Source organism: Grampus griseus, assembly GCF_964374135.1.
Source record: "Grampus griseus genome assembly, chromosome: 8".
In the NCBI taxonomy this organism is placed as follows: Eukaryota; Metazoa; Chordata; class Mammalia; order Artiodactyla; family Delphinidae; genus Grampus; species Grampus griseus.
Genome location: NC_139002.1, coordinates 5,754,468 through 5,770,317, shown reverse-complemented (window position 1 = coordinate 5,770,317; position 15,850 = coordinate 5,754,468). Strand labels below are relative to the sequence as shown.

General features: G+C 37.2%; 1 protein-coding gene across 2 annotated transcripts in view; it reads right to left on the bottom strand.

Moving 5' to 3' along the window:
• Positions 1-15,850, bottom strand: part of ARHGAP32 (Rho GTPase activating protein 32) — a gene marked incomplete at its 5' end in the record, with an annotated part of 173,975 nt that overhangs the window by 113,251 nt on the left and 44,874 nt on the right. Inside the window, 3 exons of one of the 2 annotated variants that reach the window (XM_082661162.1) lie at positions 10,057-10,141; positions 10,519-10,560; positions 11,107-11,198. In XM_082661162.1, the coding sequence (XP_082517288.1) occupies positions 10,057-10,141; positions 10,519-10,560; positions 11,107-11,198 (219 nt within the window). The remainder of the gene's footprint in view (positions 1-10,056; positions 10,142-10,518; positions 10,561-11,106; positions 11,199-15,850) is intronic. The other variant, XM_082661163.1, reaches the window with a different exon arrangement.

Here is a 15,850-nt window from a genome sequence, read left to right as displayed (position 1 = left end):
TCAAGGTCAAGACTGCGTGGCACAATGAGAGCATCCTGCCAGCTGGCCACACCCACTCCACCCCACACCAGTATCCTTTCTCCTCAACAAGACAATGCCATATTACGTCACGTGTTACAACTGAAAATAGTGAACTGATACTTGAACAGGAAAATCAGAGATAGGCTAAGGTCTGCTATAACTGAGCTGAAGTAGGATTTGAACACAGATGTGCAGTCAAAAGCATACGTGTTGCCAATTCACTGGGAAAAGTATACACAGGCTTGGTAATTATTTTATCAGGCACAAATTAAATTACAAACAGGAATGCTGGAGGATGCTCAGTGTTTACAACAGCATCAAAAGGAATAAAATACTTAGGAATAAATTTAACCAAAAAACTGAAACACTTGTATGCAGAAAACTACAAAATATTGTTGAAAAAAATTAAAGAATAAGGGCAGACACCCCATGTTCAAGGACTGGAAGACAATATTATTAAGATGGCTATATTCTGCAAATTGAACTACAGAATCAACATAATTCCTATAAAAATTTCAACTGCTCCTTTTTTAAAAAAAAAAACAAAAATGGACAAGCTGATCCTAAAATTCACATGGAAATCCAGGGGACTTCAGAATAGACAAAACAATCTTGAAAAAGAAGAACAAGGTTGGCAGACACACAATTCTCAGTTTCAAAACACATTACAAAGTTACAGTGATAATAACAGTGTGGTACTGGCATAGAATATATATAGTCGAAAGGAATAGAGGTGAGAGTACAGAAATAAACTCATACATCTATCGTCAATAGATTTTCAACAGGAGTGCCAGGACCAACGGAGAAAGAACAGTCTTTCCAAAAGTGGTGCTCAAAAAACTGGATATTCGCATCCAAAAGAATGAAACTGGACCCCCTACATCACACTATATACAAAAATTAACTCAAAATGGACCAAAGACATAAATATAAGTGATAAAACCATAAAACTCTTAAAAGGAACCACAGGAATAAATCTTCATATCAATCTTCATATTGGGTTAGGCAATGATTTCTCAGATATAACAACAAAAGCATACGCAACCAAAGAAAAAAACAGATAAATCAGATTTTACCAAAATTACAAATTTCTATGCTTCAAAGGATACTATAAAGAAAGTTAAAAGACAACCCACAGGATGTGAGAAAATATTTGCAAATTATGTATCTGATAAGGGTCTAGTATTCCAAATAATATAAAGAATTCTTACAACTCAACAACAAAAAACAAATAACCCAATTAAAATGTGGACTTGATAGACATTTCTTCAAAAAAGTATGTAAATGGCCAACAGCACATCTGTCCAGTCACACCCACTAGGGTGCTATATTCAACAAGACATAGAAAACCAAGAGAATCAAAAACATGTGTTCACACAAAAAATCATACATGATTGTTTACAGTGGCCAAAAAGCAGAAACAATTCAAATGACAACAAACAAGAATGGTTAACAATATGTGGTAGGTCCACACAACAGAATAACATAAAGCCATAAAAAGGAATGAAGTACTGATAAATGCCACAACATGGATGAACCTTCAAAATACTAGGCCAAGTAAAAGAAGCCAGCACAAAAGACAACATAGTGTATTATTATATTTATCTGAAATGTCAAGAATAGGCAAATCTACAGAGACAGAAAGCAAATAAACTTAGCAACAACTGTCAACATTTTAAATGTACATACCCTCTGACCCAGCAAATCCTCTTACAGGATTTTATTTAATGGATATATTCATATCAATAAAACCTGGAATATCCATCGATAGGGAACTGATTAAACTATGGTATAATAATAAAATGAAATATTATGTGGCTGTGAAAAAGAATGAGGTGAATCCAAATTACTGAAATTTAAAAAAATACAAAATATACTTTCAAGTAAAAAAGCAATTTTCAGGACAGTATGTATAGAATTCCATCTAGCTATATTTTTTAAAGGTTATAGATAGCTAGGTAGATAGTTATAGCTATAGCTCTATCTAGAGATACTGCTATTTATTTTATAAATATATAGAAAAATTCTAGACAGACACATAATAAATAGTTAATAAAAGAAATAGGGCATAAAGGGAATTTTAACTTGCATTTGTAGTTTTCATCATCCATTCTATTTGATGCTTTACTGTAAATAAATAAATAAATGCACACTCATAAGGAAAATATATTCTTATCCTATAAGAGCAAATTTAAATGGTGAAAAAACCCAAAATATTAAAAAAGCATTTTTAAAGCAGATTTTATCTCTTCTTCAAATTCATTCATGCAACAAATATTCATTGAGTGATTTTTTATGTGTCAGGCACTGTTATAGATAAATGCTGAGGTGGAAAAAAAATAATAAAATATTTAGCATGCCAAATAGTGGTAAATGTTATGGAGAAAAATTAATTACAGAAGAGAGATGAAAACTGCTGGTGCCCAGGAATTGCCATCTTATGTACAGAAAGTACACTTGCTCTGAGAAGACAACATTTGATCAAGTATTTAAAAAAGGGAAGGTAGCAAGTTATGTGAATATCCAGGGAGAAGAACTTTCCAAGTAGAGGAAACAGAGAGTCCAGTGGTCCTGAGGAGGGAGCCTGTACACCGGAGGGAGAGCAGAGGCAACGGTGGCCAGAACTCTAAGTCTTAGGGGAGGAGAAGTAAGAGATGAGGTCAAAGAGGTTAGAGGCCGAGCTTGTAATCCACACAGGGAATTTCAAAGAATTTGACTTTTACTCTGAAAAACAGGAGAAATAATTGGAGGGGTCCGAAAAAGTGACATGATCTGCCTTAACATTTGAGAAGAATCATTCTTGCTGTTATGCCAACTATATAAGACTAATGAAATAATCCCCCTGAAAGGACAACAGCTAACTTAAGATGACAGCTGAGACAGGCAGGGTGGCCAGATCCTGGATATATTTTAAAGACAGAGCCAAGAGTTTTGCTGATGGACTGGATGTGAGGAGTAACAAAAGGAAAGAAATCCAAGATGACTCCAAGGTTTGGCTGGTCAGGAACTGGAAAGATAGAGTTGCTATTCATCACGTTGGGGAACACAGCAGGAGGAGCAGGTTTGAGAGGGGACTGTACTAAGTATGCTAAATTTAAAAGGCTATTAGTCATCCAAGTGAAGATGCAGAGAAGTCCGCTAGAGACACAATGCCACAATTCAAAGAAACCATTAAAATTTCCTTTGTATGTTATATGGTAATGATACTACTAACCCAAATTAACGCTTACATCTAAATTATTTTATAAGCAATTGTGTCTCTCAGTCTAAATAAAATTGAGAATCAGAATTTATAACATATAGGATTAAGAATAATTACTTTCATTTTATAACTGAAAGCCTTAAAGTTAAATATAATACTGTCAAATTTTTAAAATTTAGTGGACAGTGACATTTTCTAGGATACAATGGCCTACTGAAACTATAAATTCTCAGTATCTGAGGAAGAGAAAGAGATACAAATATGAGCACAAGAAATCCGTAAGTCTAAGAGAAATTCCTCAGATCAGAGTGAAAAAAAAAAAAGAAGGTATGCAACTGCAGAATGTCCCACAACTGGGACATATTAATAGGCAAAACTGAGTCAGTCAACTGACAATATGAATACCTATGAGGATATAACAGAGCTACTGAGCTTAAGGTTGATGACGTCTTCCAAACACATTTTACTAAGTTTTCCTACTTATTTTCTCCACAGCACATACTATCAATCCTATATTAAAAACAAGTAAAGATTCTGAGAAGGAGGATTCTGGGAAGATGGTGGAATAGGAAGCATCAGGAATCTCCCACCTAGACAGTAATTGCACTGGCAGAATCTGATGCAATTATTCTGTAACTCTGGAGTCTATTGAAGGCTTGGGACTTCCAGGTGAAGGCTTGGAGGATACACTGCAGAGAATTTTGGTCCATTTCAGCTCTTAGCACAGTAGCAGCTCCCCATCCCCAGCACCTCGGCACATGCCGCATACACTCAAGGAGCAGGCCGCATGCAGCTTGCGACAGCCAGGGTGGGCAAAAAGGAGGCTGCCCCATAAATAAGAAGGACCTGGGCTCTGATGGCTGCTCTTGATAGCAGAGGTGCACAAAGGCAGACAGTCATGTTGTTACACCCCCCATATTGTTGCAAGCCCCTCCCCCACTAGCTGAAGCAACTTCCCAAGAATTTAAAGGCCCAGTGCCCTTTCCCCTCCTTAATTTTTCTTCTTCCCCTTTGGGGAGCCAGACATTATAGACTAGGACATTCCAAACCAACTGCATACATGGGGAAGATGCCCAGGGACACGTGCAGGCTCAGGAAATACCTGAGGAGACCTTAAGTTCACACCTCAGGCTAGTCCTTGGCACAGAGTGAGGCTACAACAATTAAAAATAAAATAAAATAAACAAGAACAAAAAACAGCAAACGTCAGGGAAGGGGCAAAAATCAGATTTCCAAAGTTAGTTACTACTACCACATTCAAATGTCTGAATCAACAAAAAGCCATAAGGTACACAAAGAAATAGAAAACTATAGCCCATCCAAAGGAAAAGAATAAATCAACAGAAACAACCATAAAAAAAAAAGTGATCGTAGATCTACTAGGAAAAGACTTTAAGATAACTTTTTTAAGATGCCCTCCAAAACTAAAGAACAATGTAGAAAAAGTAAAGAAAATGACATACGAACAAAATTGAAATATCAACAAAAAGACAAGTTTCTAAAAAGAAATTCTGCATCTGAAAGTACAATAACAACAATGAATATTTCACAAGAGGGACTTAAGGGCAAATTTGAGTAATCAGAAGAAAGAATCAGTGAACGTGAAAATATGACAATGGAAATTACAGAGTCTGAGGAACAGGAAAAAAAAAAAAGAATGAAGAAAAGTGAACAGAGCCTACAGGACCTCTGGGGCACCATGCCATACACACTGTAGGAATCGCAGAACGAAACAGAGAGACAAAGGACAGAGAGAATATTAGAAGAAATACTTCCTGAAAACTTCCAAAATTTGATTGAAGATATGAATATAAATAGCCAAGAAGCTCAACAAACTCCAAGTAAGATGAACTTCAAGAAACCCACACAAGACACATTATAATCAAACTTTCAAAATCCAAATACAATGAAAGAATCTTAAAAGTAGCAAAGGGAGAAGCAACTAGTCACATACAAGGGATCTTCAATGAGATTATCAGATTTCTTATCAGAAACTTTGGAGGCCAGAAGGCAGTGGGGCAACAAATTCAGACTGCTAAAAGAACAAAATTGTCAACCAAGAATACACATCCAGCAAACCACCCTTCAAAAGTGAGAGATAAAATAAGACATTCCCAAATAAGCGAAAGCTGAGGAAGTTCATTAACATTAGGCTTATTCCGCAAGAGAGGCTCAAGGGAGTCCTCCAAGTTGAAATAAAATGATGCTTGATAATAACTAGAAAACATACAAACAAATAAAGACCTCAGTAAAGGTAAATACATGGGCAACCATAAAAGCTGGGATTGTGTAACAACGCTTCGTAACCAGTTTTTGTTTTCTACATGACTTAAGAAACTAATACTTTTTTTAAATTGTAAGTCTAAAAGCGAGTATTGGAAATTTAGTTTGTAACCCCACAGTTTGTTTTCGACGTAATTTAAGAGACTAATGTATTTAAAAGAATTACTAGTTTATGTTTTAGGGACACACAATGTAAAAAGATGTAATTATATGACATCAACAACTGAAAGGTATGGGGACCAAGCTGTAAAGGAGCAGAGCTTTGGTATGTCATTGAAGTTAAGCTGGTATAATTAGAGTGTTATAACTTAGGATGTTAAATGTAATCCCCATGGTAACCACAAAGGAAATACCTATAGATAGACACAAAAGGAAATGAGAAAGGAATTGAAACATTTCATTACCAAAAAAAATAACTAAAAGCAAAAGAGGACGAATGCAAAAAATGAGGGACAAGAAATCTATAATACATAGAGAAAACAAATAGCAAAATGACGGAAGTAATTCTTCCTAATCAGCAATTACCCTAGATGAAATGGATTAAACTCTCCAATCAAAAGACAAAGATGGGCCCAATGGATTAAAAAAAAAAAGTGATCCAACTATATGCTAAAAGTCTAAAAGAAGACTCACTTTAGATTAAAAGACACAAACAGGTTATATAAAAAGAATTCCTAAAACTCAACAACAAAAACTAAACAACTCAATTCAAAAATGGGGGAAGGACTTTCAATAGACATTTCTCCAAAGAAGATATACAAATGGACAATAAGTACAAGAAAAGATGCTGAACACCACTAATCATTAGGGAAATGAAAACCTTGTTATACTCATTAGTTTTACAAAAATGTTCAAATGTTATATCATATATATGTTCATCCAGAACCTTGTCTCCTACAAGTGTTTGATTCCAAGCATCCAATGGCACATTACGCATATCTCTACTGCCTCATCATGCCATGGACTATCCATGCTCTCTTTACTATTGGACATAGAGTCATCAGTGTCTTTAATCAGACCGGAGAACCAGGAATCAAGGGGGTGGAAATGGGAGTGGTACCACTCAGTGTTACTCATAGTGACTCACTAGCAAAATTAGTGTTTCCTGTCTCCATGACTACATGCTCTACTGGCCTAGTAGTCTTAGTTCCAAGCGGAGGAATGTTTCCACCAGAAAACACAACAATGATTCCAATGAACTGGAAGTTAAGAATGCTGTTCAGCCACTTTGGGCTCCTTATGCCTCTAGATCAACAGGCAAAGAAGGGCATTACGGTATTGGCTGGTATGACGGATCCTGATCCTAACTACCAGGGGGAAACTGGACAGCTCCTTTACAATGGAGGTAATGCAGAGTATGTCTGGAATAGATGGGATCCCTTAGGGTGTCCTTAGTATCACCATGCCCCATCATTAAACTCAATGGAAAATAACAAGAACCCAGTTCAGGAAGGACTATTAATGGCCAGACCCAGAATGAAGGTTTGGGTTGCCTCACCAGGTAAAGAACCACAACCAGCCGAGGTTCTTGCTGAGGGCAGAGGGAAATACAGAATGAGTAGTGGATGAAGGCAACTGTAACACCACCTACAACTATATGACTGTTTACAGAATCAAGAACTATACTTGCCATGAGCATTTCCTCCTTATTTTGTTATGAATATGTTCCTGTGTGTGTGCGCATGCATGCACGTGTAACAAATATCTTTGTTTTCTTCCCTCTCTTATCACCTTATATAATGTAAGATTTATATCATGGTATTTAAGTATTTTTAACATTACATCACAGTATATTAGTTATGGGTTATCAAGAAGAGTAAACACTACCCAAGGACTTTGCATCCTCCTCTAGGAAAAGGGTTAATGTTTTTGGTTGTATGAAAAATAGTTGATGGTGCTAGGCAGAAGTATGACTTTGTTATTGTCTTTATTTGGCAATAAGTATGGTTTAAGGGGTGCCAAGTTGAGAAGGGGAAGACTGTGATGGTTAACCTTATGTGTCAGCTTTTGGGCAAACATTATTCCAAATGGTACTCTTATTTTTTAGATGAGATTAACAATTAATTCAGTAGATCCTGAGTAAAGCAGATGACCCTCCATAATGGAGAGGGAGATGGAGAGGGAGAAAAGAAGATTACCCTCCAATCACTTGCAGGTCTTAATAGAAAAAAAGACTGACCTCCCCACTAGAAGAGGGAACTGTACCAGCAGAGCGCCCTTGGACTCAAACTGCAACAGCAACCCTTCCCTTGGTCTTCAGCCTACTCTGGGGATTTAGGACTTACTACAGCTCCACAACCACATGAGCCAATCCTTAAAATCTAAATATCTATCTCCCTCTCCCTCTCTCTCTCTCTCCACACACACACACACACACACACACACACACACACACACACACACACACACACACACACACACACACACACACAAATTCGTTCCGTTTCACTACAGAACTCTAACATAGCTAATCACACTTTAAAATAATAATAAAATTGGGCTCCTTTAAAAAAGGACTGGTGGGTATCACAGTGTTAAAATACTGAGATATTGTACCACCAATGATCCATGCAACTATAGGGGCAAATGCTTTGCACAGGAGAAGGCCATCAGGACTCACCTCCAGTGCTATGGTTTATATCCACTCTGACTGGTTGTCACACTAGGGGGTCAAAATTTTTAACATCATTCCTTTTCACACTATACATAAATATCAATCACAAGTAACCTGAATGTTAAAGTCAAAACTATGAAACTTTTAGAAAAAAATAGGACAATATCTTTGTAACTTCAAAGCAGGGAAGGGCATCTTAAATATGACAGAAAAACTAAAGTCAGAAGATTTGTACAAACATACAACTACATAAAATAAAGAATAAAACAGTCAATGCCAGAACACTAAAAGCAGAATAAAGAGAGTGAAAGAAACATACCACAGGGTGAGAGAAAGTGTTTTTAGTTCACATACAAAAACAATAAAGGACTAGATGCAACATGAAAGGACTAAGATCCAAAATATGTAAAGCATTCCCATGAATGAATAAGAAAAATACAAGCAAATCTATAAAACAAAATGAGCAAAAGGCTTCATCTAGAGTTTAAAAAAATAGGAATCTCAAATGCCCAATAAACATTTGAAGAGCTGAGCAACCATATCAGAAATGAGGAGACTGCAAATCAAAATGCAGTGAGAGGGCTTCCCTGGTGGCGCAGTGGTTGAGAGTCCGCCTGCCGGTGCAGGGGACACGGGTTCGTGCCCTGGTCCGGGAGGATCCCACATGCCGCGGAGCGGCTGGGCCCGTGAGCCACGGCCACTGAGCCTGCGTGTCCGGAGCCTGTGCTCCGCAACGGGAGAGGCCACAGCAGTGAGAGGCCCGTGGACCGCAAAAAAAAAAAAAAAATGCAGTGAGAAGTAGTTGGCATTTGTACATCAGGATTCACGTAGAACAATGTTCACTGAGATGTTGTTTAAAACAGCCAAAAACTGACAATAACCCAAATTTCAAAAAAATAAAAGAATCAATAAATTACTTGTGACATACGCACACTATGGATTAGTACACAGCTGTGAACAAACTGAACAAACTATGAGTACATACATCTGCAAGGATAAATTTCACAATGTTAAATGAAAGAAGCAAGAAGGAATACATTCAATAATGAAGCCCAAACTGGTTTGACATTTCAACTTACCCCCAAGAACCCCTGATCCTTCTAACCCTGCTCTACTTTTTTACCGTAACTCTTATCTTCTTGGCCGTCTTCTATTCTCTTTAAGAATGGGTCTTTGATTTTGGTTGTTGTTGTTCACTAATACAGCCGAGGCACCTGAAACAGTGCCTCGTATATAGTACTTGCTCAGTAAGTATTTGCTGAACAAATTAGAATAATTCCAATTATGTTAAGTTCAAAAAGGTAAACCTAAATGCCATATTGATTAGGAATGCATATAGAGAGTAAAACTGTTTTAAAAATGTAAGGTAATGAATATTACAAAAGTCATGGTATAAGTGACCTCTCGGGTAGGGAAGGCAAATGAAACACAAGAGGGACACATGAAAATTTCCATCTCTTAACCTAGGCTTTAAAATGTACATAAATATGTATACAAAATATATTACAAATGTGTTTTATATACATGTATATATATAATATACTTTACAATAAGAAAAATATTGAAAAAACCTCCATTAGCACTTCTCTCCCTAACCCCTACTCCACCTTCACCCCAACTCTGATTTATCCATCACCACTATGACCCAACACAACAGTGAGGTAACGACTAAAACAGTTCATGCTATCAAACAGTGGCAAACTCTGTCTAGGGATCTGATAGAAATTCTGAAATTTATACAGATTCTTTTATACTGTTTCCACTTGAAACAGGAGTCATCGGGTGTCAAATATTAGTCAACAGAAGAGAAAAAAGTCTTCACATCAACCAATAAGACATCCATAGAAAGAACTACTTCTAAGTGTCACCTATCAGATACACAGATAAAGATATAAATATGTCTTGATTCAGTATGCAGGAAATATCTCGAATATACCTGTATGCTGCCAAACTCAACGTTCTCATAATGGAAATGTGCACATTCAGCCATCTTCGGAAAGTGACCTTTAGTGAAGGGTAACCTGAAGTACATGAAATAAATGAGATACAAGATACTGGAACAGTCAAAATTACTAAACTTAAGGAGGAAATAAAACAGGTTGAAGAGCTCATGCAACAAGCAAAACTATTTAATAAGCACATGCACATGAGCACATATATCCACACGTACCTTTTCAGAAATACACAGAATCAAATGGAAATACATTCAGTGCACAAGTCAAAACCAAAAGAATAAAATAAAGTAAAATAAAAAGCATCACTATAGTACTCTTCTAATCCTGACCCATGTCAATGGCCCTAGAAAAACTAGGCTTTCAGTAAATGTTATGGAAACTGTCAACAGCCTGCTCTAAGCAGAAGCAGCATTCCCACCACAACATACAAAACCAGATTTTACCTGTGAATGTTGTCACAGCCCATCAGTCCTGGATTGGTGGGTCTGGATGCAGAATGAACATTTTTATCCTTGTCTTTCCTCTACTTAGAATAAAAACATAGCTATCTAACCCTTCACCAGGTGAAAAGACGGTTTTTCTGCCTAAAACTGAAACGGATACCTTCAGATATTTCACTTAATAGTCAAATACTGGCATCCGTCTCAGGCTTTCTCAAAAGCATAGCTGAGAAAGAGCAATTTCATAACTCAAATACCAAAAGTGATTTTTCCAAATGACTGAGAGCATGTATTAAAGCTACCAAAAAGGACATACTTGGATTGTTCCCATTGAACAAATGCAACCTAATACACAATAACATAAAAGTTGTTACAAGAACAAAATTAAAGTGTATTTTTAGATAAGTAGATAATCCTCAGACCTATTCTGCTAACAGTTGAGTGATAATTCAAGGCTTAACAGTATTAATTTAATGTATGGACAGTAAGAGCTCATTTAGTAAGAAATCTGGATAAAAGTTTTAACAGAACTAAAGAACTGATTTCCGTTGATAGAAATTCACTTAAAACCCGCTGTAAAATTATACTTACTTTTTCACATGTTTAACCTTCATACTGGCTGTACTGCCACATGTCTTAAGACTAAGGTCTCCAGGAATCTCTGGAATGTCTGCTCCTCTTGCCTTAAAAAAATAAAGACAAAGGATTTATGACTATCCCTTTATTATGAATACATTTAAAAAAGCAGACTATAGCTCATTTCAATGGTTCTGCTGACTCCACACCAAAAGCAATACATACAGATTTAATAATCTCTTCTTCAAATTATAACTTACTTGACTTTTAATTAAGAATAAGGAAAAATATTCACCTAAAAATATTTAACTTTACTGTAAAAGGAAAAACTTTTTGTCAAACTAAGAATTTTCATTCTCTTATAATCAAATTTTGAAATCAATTATTATATTATGTGCCTCAGCACAAACTAAAATCTCCCCCAAGAGTTGTTGGAACAAAATAACCGTGGTTACAATGATTAATAGAAGTTTAAATGGTATATGTGAACATAATTAGGAGATCACAACATACATTTCTCACACTAAAATCTGAACGTACCATCTATGTAATACCTCCAAATTACTTCTTACTCTGCCAGTTTTCATAGTAGTGATTTTTTAACTTTAGTGAAACATACACCTGCATCATTTTAACAACAGAAACTGGAAAATGAAAAAGTTCTTCACACTCTGGAGAAAGCAAATCCAAATATCTATATTAAAAAACAAATTCATGCTATATAATCTATGACTTGTAACAGAAAAAATTAGTATAGCCAATGTCACATAATGCAATAGGGGAGAATAATGTGGGTTGAGCATTTAAACTGAGTTAAGAGGAGATCCACAAAGAAGATGAGGTAAATATATACAGTGGAATATTACTCAGCCATAAAAAAAGAACGACATCTTGCCTTTTGTAACAACATGGATGGACCTTAAGGGCGTTATGCTAAGTGAAATTAAGTCAGAAAAAGACAAATACTGTATAATCTCACCTATACATGGAATCTAAAATCAAATCAATACAAAAAAAACCAAGCTCACAGATACAGAGAACAGACTGGTGACTGCCAGAGGTAGAGGTGGTGGATAGGTGAAAAAGGTGAAGAGGTCAAAACATACAAATTTCCAGCAATAAAATAAATAAGTCATGGGGATTTAATGTACAGCACGATGACTATAATTAATAATACTGTATTGCACATCTGAAAATTACAAAGAGAGTAGATCTTAAAAGTGCTCATCACAGGACTTCTCTGGCGATTCAGTGGTTAAGACTCCATGTTTCCAATGCAGGGGGCATGGATTTGATCCCTGGTTGGGGAACTAAGATCCCACATGCCGGGTGGTGTGGCCCCCAAAATATATTTTTTTAATTAAAAAAAAAAAGTACTCACCACAAGAAAAAAAAAAACATTTTGTAACTATTTATGGTGACAGATGTTAATTAGACTTACTGTTATGATCATTTCACAATGTATACAAATATCAAATCATTATGTTGTGTACCAGAAACTAATACAGTATTACACATCAATTATACCGCAATAAAATAAAAACGAGAAGAAACTGACAACATCAGTTCAGTTTTTTTTTTTTTTCCTTGCGGTACGCAGGCCTCTCACTGCTGTGGCCTCTCCCGTTGCGGAGCACAGGCTCCGGATGCGCAGGCTCAGCGGCCATGGCTCATAGGCCCAGGCGCTCCGCAGCATGTGGGATCCTCATGGAGGGGCACAAACCCGTGTCCTCCACATCTGTAGGCGAACTCTCAACCACTGTGCCACCAGGGAAGCCCTGCTAGTTTTTAAAAATGTTTTCTTATTTAAAAAAAAAAGAGCCAAGGAGAACCTTCAAGATGGTGGAGGAATAAGATGTGGAGATCACCTTGCTCCCCACAAATACATCAAAAATACATCTAGATGTGGAACAACTCCTACAGAACCCTACTGAATACTGGCAGAAGACCTCAGACTTCTCAAAAGGGTGCTGGTGCTCTGGCTGGGTGTCAGGCCTGAATCGCTGAGGTGGGAGAGCCGAGTTCAGGACACTGGACCACCAGAGACCTCCCGGCCCCACATAATATCAATCAGTGAGAGCTCTCCCAGAGATCTCCGTCTCAACACTGAGACCCAGCTCCACTCGACGACCAGCAAGCTCCAATGCTGGACACCCCATGCCAAACAACTAGCAAGACAGGAACACAACCCCACCCATTAGCAGAGAGGCAGCCTAAAATCATAAGAAGTTCACAGACACCCCAAAACACACCACCAGTCACAGTCCTGCCCACCAGAAAGACAAGATCCAGCCTCATCCACAGGACACAAGCGGGCACCAGTCCCCTCCACTAGGAAGCCTATACTACCCACTGAACCTACCTTACCCACTGGGGACAGACACCAAAAACAACGGGAACTATGAAACTGCAGCCTGCGAAAAGGAGACCCCAAACAGTAAGTTAAGCAAAATGAGAAGAAAGAAAAATATGCAGCAGATGAAGGAGCAAGATAAAAACCCACCAGACCAAAAAACTGAAGAGGAAATAGGCAGTCTACCTGAAAAAGAATTCAGAGTAATGATAGTAAAGATGATCCAAAATCTTGGAAACAGAATGGAGAAAATACGAGAAAAGTTTAACAAGGACCTAGAAAAACTAAAGAGCAAACAAACAGTGATGAACAACACAATAAATGAAATTAAAAATTCTCTAGAAGGAATCAATAGCAGAATGACTGAGGCAGAAGAACGGATAAGTGACCTGGAAAATAAAATAGTGGAAATAACTACCACAGAGCAGAATAAAGAAAAAAGAATGAAAAAAATTAAGGACAGTCTCAGAGACACCTGGGACAACATAAACACACCAACATACGAATTATAGGGGTCCCAGAAGAAGAAGAGAAAGAGAAAGGGACTGAGAAAATATTGAAGAGATTATAGTTGAAAACTTCCCTACTGTGGGAAAAGAAATAGTCAATCAAGTCCAGGATGCACAGAGAGTCCCATACAGGAGAAATCCAAGGAGAAACATGCCAAGACACGTATTAATCAAACTATCATAAATTAAATACAAAGAAAGTATATTAAAAGCAGCAAGGGAAAAGCAACAAATAACATACAAGGGAATCCCCATAAGGTTAATAGCTGATCTTTCAGCAGAAACTCTTCAAGCCAGAAGGGAGTGGCAGGACATATTTAAAGTGATGAAAGGGAAGAATCTACAACCAAGATTACTCTACCCAGCAAAGATCTATTCAGATTTGATGGAGAAATTAAAACCTTTAAAGGCAAGCAAAAGCTAAGTGAATTCAGCACCGCCAAACCAGCTTTACAACAAATGCTAAAGGAGTTTCTCTAGGCAGGAAACACAAGAGAAGGAAAAGACCTACAATAACACTCAAAATAATTAAGAAAATGGTAATAGGAACATACATATCGATAATTACCTTAAATGTAAATGGATTAAAGGCTCCAATCAAAAGTCGCAGACTGGCTGAATGGATACAAAACAAGACCTGTATATATGCTGCTACAAGAGACCCACTTCAGACCTAGGGACACATACAGACTGAAAGTGAGGGGATGGAAAAGGATATTCCATGCAAATGGAAATTAAAAGAAAGCTGTAGGAGCAATTCTCATATCAGACAAAAGAGACTTTAAAATAAAGGCTACAAGAGACAAAGAAGCACACTACATAATGCTCAAGGGATCAATCCAAGAAAAAGATATAACAACTGTAAATAGCTATGCACCCAACAGGGGAGCCCTCAATACATAAGGCAAACGTTAACACCCATAAAAAGGGAAATCAACAGGAACACAATCATAGTAGGGGACTTTAACACCCCACTTTCACCAATGGACAGATCAACCAAAATGAAAATAAATAAGGAAACACAAGCTTCAAATGACACATTAAACAAGATGGACCTAATTGATATTTATAGGACATTCCATCCAAAAACAACACAATACACTTTCTTCTCAAGTGCTCATGGAACATTCTCCAGGATAGATAATATCTTGGGTCACAAATCAAGCCTTGGTAAATTTAAGAAAATTGAAATCGTATCAAGTACCTTTTCCGACCACAACTCTATGAGACTAGATATCAATTACAGGAAAAAACCTGTAAAAAATACATACAGTTGGAGGCTAAACAATACTCTACTAAGTAACCAACAGATCACTGAAGAAATCAAAGAGGAAATCAAAATATACCTAGAAACACACGACAATGAAAACACGACGACCCAAAACCTATGGGATAGGGCTTCCCTGGTGGCGCAGTAGTTGAGAGTCCGCCTGCCGATGCAAGGGACACAGATTCGTGCCCCGGTCCAGGAAGATCCCACATGCCGCAGAGTGGCTGGGCCCGTGAGCCATAGCCGCTGAGCCTGCGCATCCGGAGCCTGTGCTCCACAACGGGAGAGGCCACAATAGTGAGAGGCCCGCGTACCGCAAAAAAACAAACAAACCTATGGGATGCAGCAAAAGCAGTTCTAACAGGGAAGTTTATAGCAATACAATCCTACTTCAAGAAACAAGAAACTTCTCAAATAAACAACCTAACCTTACACCTAAAGCAATTAGACAAAGAACAACAAAAAAACCCAAAAGTTAGCAGAAGGAAATAAATCATAAAAATCAGATCAGAAATAAATGAAAAAGAAATGAAGGATGCAATAGCAAAGATCAATAAAACTAAAAGCTGGTTATTTGAGAAGATAAACAAAATTGATAAACCATTAGCCAGACTCATCAAGAAAAAA